The sequence below is a fragment of the Sceloporus occidentalis genome, unplaced genomic scaffold (genome assembly GCF_023333645.1).
Source record: "Sceloporus occidentalis isolate IW3139 unplaced genomic scaffold, rSceOcc1.0.p SCAF_32, whole genome shotgun sequence".
Classification (NCBI taxonomy): Eukaryota; Metazoa; Chordata; class Lepidosauria; order Squamata; family Phrynosomatidae; genus Sceloporus; species Sceloporus occidentalis.
In genome coordinates, this window is record NW_028317012.1 from 5688577 (window position 1) to 5704435 (window position 15859).

A 15859-nucleotide genomic window follows, 5' to 3' on the forward strand; every position below is an offset into this window, starting at 1 on the left:
TTCAAAAATATATGGCTTTATTGGGCATACTGAAATGGCCCGGCTCAAAGATGTACCAAATAGGGCATGGGCAGTGGATCCCCAAATGCCAAAGTTCAACATTAAAAATGCGCATGCCCCAAATGTGGCCATTTTGCCCCCAAACAGCCAGGCAAAATCATTCATGTGAGGTATCGCTGTACTCAGGATATGTTGCTAAACACATATTGGGGTGTTTTATGATAGTGACATATACCAGAACCTGTTTATTCATACCTAAAGTAAAATGTGTGTGAAAAAACAAATGCAAAAAAAATGACTACCATAAAGTTTGACAAAGGCTGATGGTAGAATTAGTGCTTGGAAAGGGTTAAAATACTAGCATTTGGAATACCCTGGGCTGTCTAGTTTTCAAAAATATATGACTTGATGGGGTAAATTGTATTGGCCGGCTTCAAAGATACCCGAAATGGCACATGGGGGGAAGAATTACCAGATTTGGAAAAAATGGCTTTGAAATAGCAAAACGCTACCTGTACTTTTTGCCCCATAATGTGTAGAAAAAAGCAAAAAAACATAAAAGCATTGGGTATTTCTAAACTCAGGACAAATAGTAGAATCTATTTAGCAGGTTTTTTCATTACCTTTTATAGATGAATAAAAGATTTTTCAACTAAAAGTTAGAAACAGTCATTTTTTTCAAAATTTTTCACCATATTTTATACTTTTTTTAATAGTAAATAATATGATACAATCAAAACAATGTCATCTAAAGAAAGCCCTTCTTGTCCTGAAAAAAACAATATCTAATGTGTGTGGGTTCAGTAAACGGGAAAGAAGAAAATTACAACTAAACACGAGCCGCGCAGAAATGTTAAAACGGCCATTGTCACGAAGGGTACAAAAAGTAAAATCAGCCTTTGTCACGAAGGGGTTAAAAAGCTTCCACTTTCTAGCGACATGAAATTTCACAAACTGACTTATTGTAAGGGTGCTATCCTATCACAATACCACTCTTGAATTCACCGAGCTCCACTTTTTTCACAAATGTTTGTAAATGCAGACTGCATGGCTAGGTGCTTGATTTTGTACACCTGTGGCAATGGATCTGATTTGAACAACCACGTATGTCCCAATACTTTTGTCCTAATAACGTATGTATAACTTGAAGGCTAGAATGTAAAGAAGGGATAAGAGAAAACTGCAAAGCAAGGTTACCCCTTGGAAAGAAAAATATATTTAAAAATGTTGTTGTTTTTTTTTAAACTTATAAAGGTTTTTATATACTTAATTTCTACTTACAACTTGATCAAATGACTCTAAAATAGCAGAGTCATATTATAATATGTAATACATATCTTATATTAAGGGATTTAATGAAAAGATTTTTAATGAAAAAATGTGTGATTGATGTCAAATGGTGGCAGTAAGCCTCACAGTACATTATTCCTTCAATAAATAAGCACGCACAATATTTACGGTACCGTAAATATGCCTAGATTAGTAAAAAATAAACACTTTAGGTTGAACGAAAAATAGTGTGATAGGTATTGTGTAACTTTTCTTTAGAAACTTATAAGATGAAGTAGTTATAATACATATGTACATGATGAAATGTTATAATTCAGTGACATTTTGTTTTACTATTTTGTTACTGTTGGATTTCTCCCCCTAATTCCATTAATCTAATTCATCCTTCCATCTTCCATGAGTCTGTGTTATTTTTCATGTGCAATTCAGCTGTCATCTTTTCCCACTTTCATTTCACTTGCTTTTGTTATGCAGAATCTGTACCCTCCTCAGATCACCTCCAAATCCCCGTACAAAACGTTGAGAGTCTTCTAGGGGTTGCCATGGTAATGGTGCAGCAATTACACAGGTTTGGAAAAGCCACTGAGAATTGAGATATATTTTTTAACCTAGTTTGTCAAGCTCAAATTTCCTTTTAACCCCCTTTCTTGCACATCGCCATACCCTTGTGATGCCTCACTAGATTGTAAAGATTGAATCTGATACTAAAAGAAAAGGCTTTCCCAAACAGAATTAGTGTTTTGTTGTTAAACTGCAAGGGTTAATCATATAACCCACTGGCCACTGACCATTAGGTACACCTGTTAAATTGCATGGTAACACAGATAGCTAATCAGCCAATCACATGGCAGCAACATGGCATGTAGATGTGGTCAAGATAACTTGAGCATCAGAATGGGGAAGAAGTGACTTTGAACGTGGCATGGTTGTTTCAGAAACTGCTGATCTACTGGGATTTTCACGCACAAACATCTCTAGGGTTTACAGAGCATGGTCTGAAAAGGAGAAAATATCCATTGAGCGACAGTTGTCTGAGTCTCAATTCCAACTGCGACATTCAGAATTCAGAGTCAGGCTTTGGCGTAAACAACATGAAAGCTTGGATCAATCCTGCCTGGTATAAACAGTTCAAGCTGGTGGTGGTATAATGGTGTGGGGGACATTTTCTTGGCACACTTTGGGCCCCTTAGTACCAATTGAGCTTCATTTAAATGTGCAGCAACTGCATGATGCCATCATGTGCATATGGACCAAAATCTCTGAAGAATGTTTCCAGTACCTTGTTGAAAGTATGCCATGAGGAATGAAGGTAGTTCTGAAGGCAAAAGTGGGTCCAACCCGGTACTAGCAAGGTGTATCTAATAAATAATAATAATAAGTGGCAAGTGAGTGTATGTATTGTATTAAGCACTGTGTAAATTGTTGGCGCTATATATAAAAAAAGTCTTAGAAGCTGAACGAGTTTTGACAACCTCTTGTTCCTCCAGATGCCCTTTTTAAAAGGATAAGATGAAGAAGAAAGGACCATTAGCAACAATAGCGACAATTAAAACTCCTCTTAGAATGCTCAGTTCAAAATACTTCATGACTCCAGTGGCAGCCAGATATACTTCCTGGTAAACTGCTTTGATTTCTGCAGTGTACTCATGAGAATGATGAACACTATTATAAATGATTGACTAGGCAGTTGCCAATTTATTTGGGGTCTAATCGTAGCCCACTAGAGCTGAGGTAACAATGGTTAGCACAATCTTAACAGATGGCCCATTGTTATTTGTGTATTATTAATTAACTAAAATGACCTTACACCTTACTATTACATAATCATTGATTGCATAATACAGCTATTGCTAATAGCTGAAAAAAATTATTGTTAATAATAATTGTATATTAAGTCTGAAACAGGCTATAGAGGCTGTTTATGTTATACAAATGATGATCAAATATAGGAGACTTTCCTTCTTGAAATTGGAGCAAAGTACATATAAAATGTTAGGTGTATAAACAGTTCTGACAACTCAGTGCTGAAGTCTCCCATGTTTTCTGTGTTTGCAGGTACACACCAAATATTAGTAATAATTCTGCTAGGATCATTAAAAAAGTCATATTACAGTAAAAAAATATGTATGTATTTGGTAATTATTGATAAAAAAAAGTAAAATAGCTAGACTATGGTCATGTTAAATAAATTTGATTTTATCATTACTAAGATGTAATTTTTAACTGAATCATTTTTTGCCAATAGCTACTCTGGGCTCCCCCTGCAGGTTAAATAAAAATACTGCATCCAAACATGCAAGTCAATGGAGCCTAGCTTTCTAATGACAATGTGATTAGTAAAATTAAAAAAAAGAAAAAGTAGTTAAAAAATAAATACAAATGTGACAATATTAAGAAATAATTATACAGTGATGTCGCCATCATGGGAACAATTTAGTTCCAACAAAATGCAAAAAAGTCCAAAAATATTATTTAAAAAAAGATTATTTTTATGATTAAGTGCAAAATTGGCACTGGCATCCTGGCATGGGAAGATTAAAAATACTAGCATTTGAAATACCCATGGCTTGTCTAGTTTTAAAAAAATGTATTGTTTGATGGGGTAAATGGAATTGACTGGGTTAAAAGATGTCCCAAATAGGATATTGGTGCAGACTGACTAGATGTCAAAAAGAAAAATATGTGCACCTCCTAAATAGCCCCCAAACAAACCTATGCAGGAGATGCTGAACACATATTAGGGTGTTGTTTGGCTGTGACATATACCAAGGGCTGTAAATTCATACCTAAAAAGCAATGTGTGAGAAAAAAACACACAAGAAATTACTACCACAGACTTTGACAAAGGCTAGTAGTAGAATTAGTGCATAGAAATAGTTGGAAAACTAAAATTTAAAATACCTTGGTATGTCTAGTTGTCAAAAATATATGATTTGATGGGAATAAATTGAATTGTCCGTCTTCCAATGTGTCCCAAATAGCACATGGGGCAGAATGACCAGATTTGTGAAAAATTGGTTTTGAAATAGCAAAATGCTACTTGTACTTACTGCCCTATAACTTGCAGAAAAACATAAAAACACTGGGTATTTCTAGGACAAATAGATAATAGTAGATAAGTGAAAGATATTTCAAATAATTTTTCTATAGGAAATGATGATATAATAAAAAACGTATCTAAAGATACCTTATTGTTTAGTAAAGTAAAGTATTGTATTTTATAAACATTCCCCTAAATATAATGACATGAAGCTGAACAAAAAAGGATAGTAAGAGAGCATTTGGAAAATATTGGCCAACCTTGAGATTAATTCACCAATGACAGCAAGTTAAACTTCGGAAAAATGTATTAATGACAAAGAGAAACAAAGGCCAATGTGCTGGCCAATATGAAATATGAAGCTGGTAAGTTATTAAATAAACATCAGGAGAAGGCAGACATTTTGAAACTTTTTTTTCCTCTGTGCATACCAATAAAGAACAGATGTGTACAGGTTTGCAAATTAACTCTACAAAATCTTACAGCAAACATGTGATTGACACATGATAAAGGGAGAAAATGCTAAATAAAGTTAAACCAGGTAAAGCCTCAGGGACAGGTGTGTACATCCATACTTATAACCAGTATGGATTATAACCAGGAAATAGACAAACCAATGTTTTTGATCTTCAAAAATTCTCTAGTATGGTGCCAAAAAACTAGCAGACCTAGAACTCATATTCAAGAAGAGACCAAAATCCTAGCCAGACAATTAAAGACCTTTACAGCTGGCATCTGTGGTGGATGAATTATTTTGAAAGATTATTGAGGAATAATATTGTAGGATACATTTCGAACGTTAATATCATTAGTAAAAGTGTGTCACTTACCGTGCTGACTGTCTACCAGATTTTTTTGCTTGCCTTTATACTTTAGTGTCATTTCTCACTCCCTAGGGAGTCGTCCCTTTGATAAGTTTCCTTTTATTTACATCTTAGGCTCTATCCATTTCAACCTGTTGCTTAGGACACTCCCCTGGGTGTCTTTTATTCCATCTGGTTTCCCCATTTTAAGCTATCTGAGTCAGTTGGATGTTGAAACAGGTTCACCAAGAGAGCTGTAGTAACTCTCAGAGATCCCCCAGATGTATCCTCCTGTTGTCCCCAAAATCACTTCCAGCACAGTAAGCATGCACACCTTAGAATCCTTTTATGTGTACCCAATAAGTGGACACAACTACCTTGAATTGAGTACAGCAGGAATGAACAGTTTATTGTTGTAAAACAAAGCCTCATGTATCCACAGAATTGCATTAACATAGATAAACAGATACATGTATACAAACCAACATTTAATTCCCCTGGCAGCAATCCTGTTGATGGGATTAGTTAAACAATGGAGTTCCTACCTGGGCTATCTTTGTTTGACAGCCAGGCTGGAGCCATCTCTGAGTACCTTGGGGGGCCTGTATTAGAAGTCATTCTGTCACAGATGTTATTGTGAAGATCAGTTACAATAGTTTCAGATAGCTCTTCACTGAGCATTCAGTCCTTGAACCCATGAACACAGCTATGCTTCGAACTTTGCCTTGTATTGGTGGGGATCCTTCTTGACTCCAAAAAGGCAATCCCCTCCCTCCTTGGATCAAAAACCACTAAAATATTAATGTTAATTCTATAATTAATAGCCATGTATGTTCTTTTTTTCTAAAAACTCTTTTTGAAGGCATCTATTTTATTTGATAACACTGCCCCTCTTGGTAGTGAATTCCATACCTTTATTCTTTTTTTGTATAAAATGTCTTCCTTTGTTGTCTATGAAATATTCATTTAGAGAAGTTAAATTTGTTAACACTAGAGTAGGGCATTTTAGAGGGGATATTTTAGTATAGAAATGCATAAAAGGACAATCCCAGTTTTGACCTTTTTATTAATAGGACTGTACAAAGACCAAGATGTCATCCATTCAGACTAGAAGAAATGCTTTTTATCTAAATCAGCAAAAAAGGGTTCTTTATTTAAAATAATGAAAATGAAGGAACCCTTGGTTGAATATCATCAGGTCCTGATTCCATATTAATCTTAATTTTGTCAAGTTGCTTTTTCACTGCTTCATGTACAACTTTTTAAGCAGCTTTCTGGATGGGTTTGTGGGTGTCTGTGAATGGCCACAAATTACACTTCATTAGTATGCACATGTTCATGTTGTTTCCCATGGTGTGATCAACCCACAATGTACACTATATGGACAAAGTATTGGGGCAACTGACCATTACATCAAAAGCGACTTTATGATATTGCATTATACATAGACATAAATATGTAGTTGTACCCCCTTTTGCAGTTATTACAGCTTCCACATCGCTCTGTGTGGACCAGTCAAGTTCTTCCACACCAAACCCATCCAACCATGTTTTTATGGACCTTGCTTCGTGCACTGGGGCACAACAATGCTGGAACCCGCAAAGTTGGAAGCACAGCATTGTTTCAAATGTCTTGGAAGACATCACTAAATTGTTTAGTACTTTAATTATAGCATTTTTTTTACCAGCATTGTCTACTTTCTATACTTGAGTATTGGATTTTAACAGTTTTGACTGGGTGTTGAATCTCAAGTCTATTCTTGTCTATACCATTTTGCATATCTAATTCCATCTATACAACCTGCTTTAAAAGCAGTTAACTTGCATCTCCACCTATTGATATAATGAAGGTATCCTACTTCATTCCATATAAGTTGCTGTTTATTTCCAGGGGTGTGAGCAAGGTGAATTGAATCTATTATTGTAACATTATTATTGTAACACAAGATTAAATTAATAAAAAGCATTTGGCCTTTATAGTTTGCCATTTTTTTATACAAACAACCTTAGACACCAAGTTATTGTTGGTATTTAATCTAGCGTACTTTTGTAACTTGTGGAAAGAGAATATTTGCTTCTTTTATGTGCCTTCTTCTTGAATAAACAGTTTTAAAAAAAAAAAAGGCCAAAATGCCACGTTGTATAGCAATAGGCACCAGTGGTAAAAAGAGGAAGTGGTACAGAGCTTTTGTTTGACCTCACCTACAGTAATGTGTGCGGTTCAGAGGAGGGCTAATGCAATTTCTAAATGGTTTGCCAGATAAAAAGACTAAGACATCCCAATATGTACAGCTTGAAGGAGAAAGGCTTGTTACGGGATGTGATAGAAGCATTAACCTAAACAAAGTACAGGAAGGAAGCTTAATTCAACAACCATAGACGTTTATATACCACTTTTATCCCAGTGGGTATAAATTTATAGATTACGTTTATGTAGTTACATAATTGGACGTTAATAGGGAACAATAGAAGTGAATTAGCTGAATGCTTGGGAGAAAAGATACGTTTTAAGTCTTTTTTTAAGTCTCTAAAGATGGACCCTTTCTCACTGAATGTGGCAGAGAGTGTGGGAGCAATGTGACAGAATGTCTTGGAGCTTAATGTTGTGCATACTCTGGGCACAGAAAGAAGAGCTGTGTAGATCGAAGGGGGCAAGTTGGGCTGTAGGGTGATAATAGCTCTTTCAGGTAAGAGTGGCATTGTTTGATTAGAACTGTACCTCCCAGAGCGCAAATGTCTTGCAAATGTCTAGTTACAATCTGATGATGGTGTCAAATGCAGCTAATATTGAGTAATTACCCTTGTCTGTTGCCATCAGGAGGGCTGAAAGTATCAAATATGTTGTTTCTTGAGATATAGGCCTCAAGATGAATTAATTATTAAATTATTCTTCAATTATTTTACCTAGAAAAGGGTGCCTAAAGTTCAACATGCAGTCTGGGTCTAAAAAAGTTTTTTTGAAGAGGTTTCACCACTGCTTGTTTCAATAGGTCTGGAAAAATTCCTGCTTACAAAGAACACTGGACTTTTTTTAATGTCTGCTCCAGTGGTATCGGTGCACGCTGAAAGAAGATGTGTGGGTGCAGGAACTAAGTCACAAGCAGTGGGCAGCAGGCTTTGAGGTGATTTCTTATGATGTCAAAGCTTATCTACAAGCCAGGAAATTTGGACCCCCACTCCTGGGCTGTCCTCTTGCAATACCAGAGAGGAAGGCTGCACAATCTTTAAAGATAGACTTGGAAAGTTTTGTGGGGGTATGCAAGCAGGGTGGCTTGCAGAGCATTTCTACTGTGCGAAATAGCTGGGCTGCGCTATTGTGTGCAAGGCTACTGTCACGCGCGCTGCCGCGGCACGTACCTTGGGGGCTCGCGGCGTGTCACCTGTCACTGCCGCCGACACCGTGTGCACGCGTCAGGTTCGCGGCTCCACCTCCACCGCGAGCTGACGTCGACAGGGCGTCACGCGCGCCGCCGCAGCACGTACCTTGGGGGCTCGCGGCGGCTCGCCCGTCACTGCTACCGACGCCTGTTATTTGACTATTTAAACCGTTTATGCTTCTGATCTGCCTGCCTTGACCTCGATTACGTTTTGACCTCGCTGCCTGCCGTTGCCCTTGATCACGGACTGTTTACTGGACTGCTCTACGTCTACATATCTGCATAGTTGGATCCTCCTTCGCTACCTGACCCCGTGACAGCTGAGCTTCGTTTGGCCAGTTTTGGAGGGGGTTGATTCTGAGGAGATATGACCATACAACTGAGTTTATTTTTACAGAAGAGATTTGGAACACCAGGTTGAGTGTGAGTGCAAAGGTGACAGTTTGTGTGAAGCCAAGAGTGCTCATGGAGAGGAGCACATGTCCATCGCGCAGACCTTCCCCGGCTGTCAGAGATCAGAATTCCCTGCACCGGTGCCAGTGCCGCAACGGTGCTGGGAACTCTGATCTCTGGCAGTCGGGGAAGAAATGCGCGATGGACACAAACAACCCCCGCTGCTAGCCACGCCTCCTTCCGGCTGCAGCGTAAGTGCGAGGGATCTACATGCTGCCCCGGCTACATGACAGGGAAGCCAGAAGCACCGGTAAGTTTTTTTTGGGGGGGGGGGTGTTAAATGGGGGGCATAAGGCATTTCTGGAAGCAGAGTGCTCTGTGAAATGCCTTTTAACCCCCTTAATACCACTCTGCCTCCAGAAATGCCTTTTTAACCCTCTATACGCCACTCTGCCTCCTGAATGCCTTAAACCTCCCTATATGCCACTCTTCCCCATAATATGCCTTTTAACCCTCTAAATGCCAGAGTGGCATATAGGGGTATAAGGCATTTCTGGAGGCAGAGTGGCACATAGATGGTCAAAAGGCATATCATGGGGCACAGTGGCATATAGGGTTAAAAGGCATATCATGGGGCACAGTGGCATTTAGAAGGTTAAAAGGCATATCATGGGGCACAGTGGCATATAGGGGGTATAAGGCATTTTTGGGGCAGATGTGCATAACTGGGGGGCAGGTTGGAAAATAGAAGGAAATAAAACCAAAATATTTTTCTCAATCATAGCTTTTATTAAAAAAAATAGTTTAGATGAATTAACATTTACTGGTAAAACTTTTTTCCTATAGGGTCGTCTTATATTAAGGCTTTTTCTTTTTTTCCTAAATTAATATTCTGATTTGGGGGGTCATCTTATAATCAGGGTCGTCTTATAATCTAGCAAATACGGTATAATTTGTGTGGTTAGACTTCATGAGAGAGGAGAAAATTATGATTGAAAACAAGATACCAAATGCGTCGAAAACCCTCCTGTCTTTTTTTTTGGATGCGGAGGAGAGAGAGGGACGCCTAGCAACGGCTCGGCGCCCCTCGTTCTCCCCCGCATCAAAAAAAAGACAGCGTTTAAAAGCCCTTAGCTGGTGCCCGCTGCTTCACTACTGAGCGCCGAAATATGATGTCATATTACGGCGCTCAGCAGTGAAGCAGCGGGCACCGCAGCAGTGCAGGAAGACAGAAGACTCCCGTCGCTGGACCTCAAGGTGAGAAAACTACAAAGAGGGATAGGAAGAGGGTAGTAGGGAAAGGGGTTAGAAAGTGACAAGGGAGGGAGAGGGGGTAGGGGGGTAGTAAAGAGTGTGAATTAATGTGTGAAAGTTTGGACAGGGGCGCAATTTCAGTGCTTGCCATAGGCGCTATTTTCACTAGACACGCCTCTGATCATATTAACCCGTTGATGACAATGGAAGTGCCTGGCACGATCGCTTTCTTCATCCAAACGGTGTTTCTGTAATGCTTCGATGTTGGCATCATATCTGCCAACTCCCAGGGGCGTCAACTTCCACCATACATTGTATGGCAGCGGATGCTCGTTTTAGAAGAGCTTAAGAGGCGATTAACGTAGTTGAAATATCCTGGGTGTCTAGTTTTCAAAAATACGCTGTTTTATTGGGCTCATTGAATTGGCCAGGCTCATAGATGTACCAAATAGGACATGGGCACAGATCACCAAATGTCAAAGTTCAACATTGAAAAAATGTGCATGCCCCAAATGTGGCAATTTTGCCCCCAAACAGGCAAGCCCATGAATGGGTGGTATTACTGTACTCAGGAGATGTTGGGGTGTTGTTTGACAGTGACATATACTAGGAGCTGTAAATTCACACCTGAAGTAAATTGTGTTTGATACAAAATTACTAACACATAATTAGACAAAGACTGGAGGTAGAATTACTCCATGGAAAGAGTTAAAATACTAGTTTCATGGGGAAAATTACATTGGCTAGCTTTAACGATGTTCCAAATAGCACATGGGAGCAGGATTACCAGATTTGGAAAAAAATGGTTTTGAAATAGCAAAACACTATTTGTACAGTAATTATTGCCTCATAATTATTGTCCTGAAAAAAGCAAAAACATTTGCTATTTCTAAACTCAGGACAAATAGTAGAATCTATTAAGTAGGTTTTTTCATTAGCTTTTATAGATGAGTAAAATAGTTTTTCAGAAAAAAAATTTCACCATATTTCATACTTTTTTAGAGTAAGTGATATGATACAATCAAAAGCCCTTCTTGTCCTGAACAAAAACAATATATAAGTTGTGTATAAATTCAGTTAATGGTAAAGAAGAAAATTACAGCTAAACACGAGCACTGCAGAAATGTTAAAACAGCCATTGTAACAAAGGGTACAAAGAAATAAAATCAGCCATTGTCACAAAGGGGTTAAAAAATAATTAGGGTTTGTTGGTGATGAGCACAGTGACATTTTTGTCGAGTGTGTTCAAAATTCAAACAGTTAGACCTACATCTTGCTAGCTAGTAACCTGTCAAGACCAACCAATTTGATTTATTTAACTTGTGGTGGAGCATGGTATGATGACACAAGAGCAGCATGTTACATCACTGTGACAATTCTGTCTCAACTGGCAAGGGCACACTGTTGACACATCTACAGCAAGATTACAGGGGGGGGGTTAACCTTTTATAACCTTTATAGTAGCTCTGATTGCTGCAAAAGAGTGGCTTCATCTTTAGAAAAGCTGCAAATAAAATGTACAAGTATTGCATGGTTGTGCATGTGTGTTTTAATGGCTAAATAATAAATAAGTTCAAATACATACATTTCTCAAAAAAGGTTTGAAAATGTCAGCAATATAACCCTATTTTAGATACATACTATGTGAGTAATGTTAACCTATTATAATTCTTATTGGCAGAATTCAGATGACCTTCTAGTTGCATCAGCTGAGTGCCCCAGTGATGACGAAGATTTGGAAGAATGTGAACCAAGCACTGGTAAGACTTAACAAGGACTAGTACACTGACTGTTAACATAAACAGAGTAATATAAAAACAATCACAAGACAATGGGGAAAAAAGAAAGCCTTAAAAGTGTAGATGACCTGAGGGCGGAAGGAGATTATGGCAATAGATGTGTAGATTAAAAACGAATTAAACAAAGAACACAATGTCTGTGGATGTAAAGGAACACTAGAAAGATACTTCAGGACAAGGAACAGAAATTGGGTCTATTTAGAAAAGTGTATAATTACAGATAAAGAGATTTTAGATGATGGATGAAAATGTTCAAATAATATATAATATATTTACGTAAGAACACAAGGTAGTGAGTGTATAAGAGGTAGAAGGAAAGCATGATTTTGTTGTAGTTGGTATTTAGGGCAATAACAATTGATACATATGTACCATAAATCCTTAGAATACATTTAGCCGTGTATTTTACTAGGGCCTAGGAGTGCAGTTTTTAGAGTGATGTTATGGTGTAAATTAGAAGGCTGTAAAAGGCAAGGTGATATGATGAAATTATACAGTTTTGTGTATACAGAACTGCAGGGTGTTTATAAAGATTTACAAATTAACAGTGCAAGACAGAACAAACTACCCTTCCAGATTAATATTTAAACATACTAAAGGTACACCACTGTGTAAATGCTTACTCAAAATTCATGCTTCCACACACTCTTCCACCCTTCTAATCTGTATGAATGCCCCCCCACCCATGCTGCATAATCACTGTCCTCAAAGTTTTCCACAGAGATGATTATAGATTGGTGCTGGGTATGTTATGGCATAGTCAACAAAGAAAATAATTAAGTGTTGTTTATCTGAAATATAATTAAAAATGCTATAGGGAGGATGCAGAAGGGTGGTATAATCTAGACACTTACTCATAGAAACATAGAAAGTGACAGCAGATAAGAACTAGTAGGCCCATCCATTCTGCCCAACCTCTGAGTACTTTCCTTTAGTGCCTGCCCTTATCCTATATCTAGCTTGGCCTTATGCCTATCCCATGCTTGCTAAAATGCCTTTACTATATTTACATCTACCACTTCTGCTGGAAGGCTATTCCATACGTCCACCACCCTTTCCGTAAAGTAATATTTTCTGATGTTACCATTACACCTTTGCCCCTCTAGCTTATGGCTATGTCCTCTTTTTGTGGTAGTATTTCTCCTTTTAAATAAGCTATCTTCCTTTACCGTGTTGATTCCCTTTAAGTATTTAAATGTCCATCTAAATCCCTCTGCAGCAAAGTAATATCCTGCTCACATTGTATTACTCTACAGTGTTTAGTGTCATCTGCAAACACAGAAACATGACTTTCAACGCCTATTGCAAGGTCATTTATAAATATGTTGAATAAAATTGGTCCCAGAACAGAACCCTGAGGGACACCACTTACCACTTTTGTCCAGCTTGAAAAATTACCGTTTATGGCAACTCTCAGTACGCTATGACTAAGCCAAAGTTCTACCCAAGAACAAGAATTTGCATCTAGACCAATTTCTTTCAGTTTGAATACTAACCTATTGTGTGGAACTGTGTCAAACGCTTTGGCAAAATCCATATAGATTACATCCACTGCAACACCCAGATCTACACTTACTTCTTCGTAGAATGCAATTAAGTTAGTTTTACATGACCTATGTTTCATAAAGCCATGCTGATTTTTTAAAAATCTTTTTAAAAATATATGGTTTAGTATTCCCCATGTGCAATTTCTTTTTTTAGTTTATGAGGGCCAAAGACATTTTTGAGAGGAATGTTATACTTGCTGTATTACAAGGAAATACAGCAAGTATAACAGCGAGTAGTAATAGTATTCGTATATTTTCAAGATTAAGAAAACAATACATATGTACATACAGTATGTGTGTGTTATACATATTGCTGAGCCACCCCAAATTCACCAAGCAACATGTGCCACAGTGCCACCTTTGACTTAAACAGCTTGTGGCCACCACCTTTGCAGCTTATCAGTGCCATCCTAACCCCCAAACATCCTGTCTCTGCCATTGTTGCCCATAGCTAGTGAGTGACCCCAAACATCTTATCTGTGCCATCTTTGCCCCCAAACAGCTGGCATGTGTCACCATCGCCCTCAGATTGTATGTGCCATCATTGCCCCAAACAACTTGTCTGTACCTTGTTTGCCCTTCCTACATAAACTTTGACACACGTATATATACACACACAAATTACACACACTTACTCATACTTACTAACATAAATTTACACACCCATGCTCACACACACACTCCATCACATCCCACTTAATGTTGTAAATAACTATTGTACCTAGAAACTGCTGGTTCTTAATGGAGCATCTTCATAGACGTTTTTGCAACCATCACTTCTGTGTTCCAATGGTGCGTTGTGTTGGCTAATTCAAGTTTAAGCTAATTGATCAGCAGAAACCAGTTCTTGGTCTGTCTTAGGATTCAATATCGACATAAGACTATCCCATATACGTTTAAATTCCTAAGTTCTACCACTTCTGCTGGGAGGCTCTTCAATACTCTCATTAAAGTAAAACTTCCTAACATTACATCATAGCCTCTGAGCCTCTAGTTTTAGATTATGACCTCTGCTCTAACATTTCTCATCCTTTGAAAAAAAACTTTCCCCTTGTGCCTTGTTAAATGTGATTTATATATTGTTTCTCCTCTCCTCCAAGCTGTATAGCTTTATTTGTATTTATTGAGATCTGTCTTGATATTTTTAGTAGCTGTCACCCACACTCCAGATGCCCCCTCCCACACTCCTGATCAGGTTCCCCATGATTATTACTGTTCTCCCCAACTTACCTGTTGCTTGGAGGCCTGCGATGCATACTACAACAGACTCCAGTCAGGCACCTTCAGCTGCTTCAAAGCCATCAAAGGAAATACGCAGCTTCAGGAAAAACTATACAGGCAGGACAGCGCTGTCTTGTTCTTAAAGGTACATGCCGCCTAGAGGCATGGATAGGCTTGGAAGGTTATTTAAACCCTGATTTGAGTTCAGACCATTACCTGTGTAAGAGCCTTATTACCTTTCACCAGCTTCATTGTACCTTTTGCTTGACTGAAATGTTTGTGTCTCTGGTTCTGACCCTGCTTGTTTCTGACTGTGATTTTTATACTTCTCGTTGTGTCTGATTCAGTATTTGATCTTAGCTTGCCTGACTATCCTGTTTGCCCTACTACTCCTACTGGTTCCTGGTATTTGAACCCTAGCTTGTCTGACAGACATACCATTAAGACCTTCTGTAATAATGCTAATAAAAATATTAACAAGTCCCAGTACTGTTCCCTGATGTACCTCATATACATTCCACAGTTTTAAGACCCAAACAATGTGTTTATAAGTCTTTTATGAGTGACAGTTTCAAATCTATTACTGAAAAATAGACAGTCTATATCTACTCTACCTTACCAGGTCTACTAATTTAGTTACCTAGTCAAAAACCGTTGTCATGCTATCCCTACAGTAAATGTAGGCTGTTCCTGATCTTGCAAACATTCACATCCAGACATTTAAATATTCTTTCCTTTATTGTGGTTAAAAATTATAGTTAAGATAGTTACAGTAATACACATATACATTAAAGCATTCTCGCTCTATCACACCCTTATGTTGCCCAGAGCTTTTTTCCTTGTCAAAGTCGTAATGATAATCATAAGGTAACACGCCTCAGGTTCATGATTTGATTTCTTTTTGTTTCTCACTATGATTTAGGTCCTGAAGGTATTTAATTATATATAAATAGTTCTTCTTCAGAAGCCAAGCTATAGATTTATGGTTAGCATGGCAGCATAATGACAGGACAGTGCATCACAGCATCAGCTTACTTTATTACTCTCTTTGGGGAATTCCATGCTGCCCCTACAGCATTAGCAAATTTGGAAATATTTTAGTATAATGCTTGAGATTACTGAATATTTGGATACAT

The 15859-nt window shown here is 38.0% G+C and overlaps 1 protein-coding gene across 2 annotated transcripts in view; it reads left to right on the forward strand.

The window, feature by feature from the left end:
* The window catches only part of LOC149298590 (neurexin-2-like), a 229574-nt gene that overhangs the window by 209526 nt on the left and 4189 nt on the right, over window positions 1-15859 (forward strand). For both annotated transcript variants that reach the window (XM_089487401.1, XM_089487402.1), the window contains one exon: window positions 11838-11916. In XM_089487401.1, the coding sequence (XP_089343527.1) occupies window positions 11838-11916 (79 nt within the window). The remainder of the gene's footprint in view (window positions 1-11837; window positions 11917-15859) is intronic.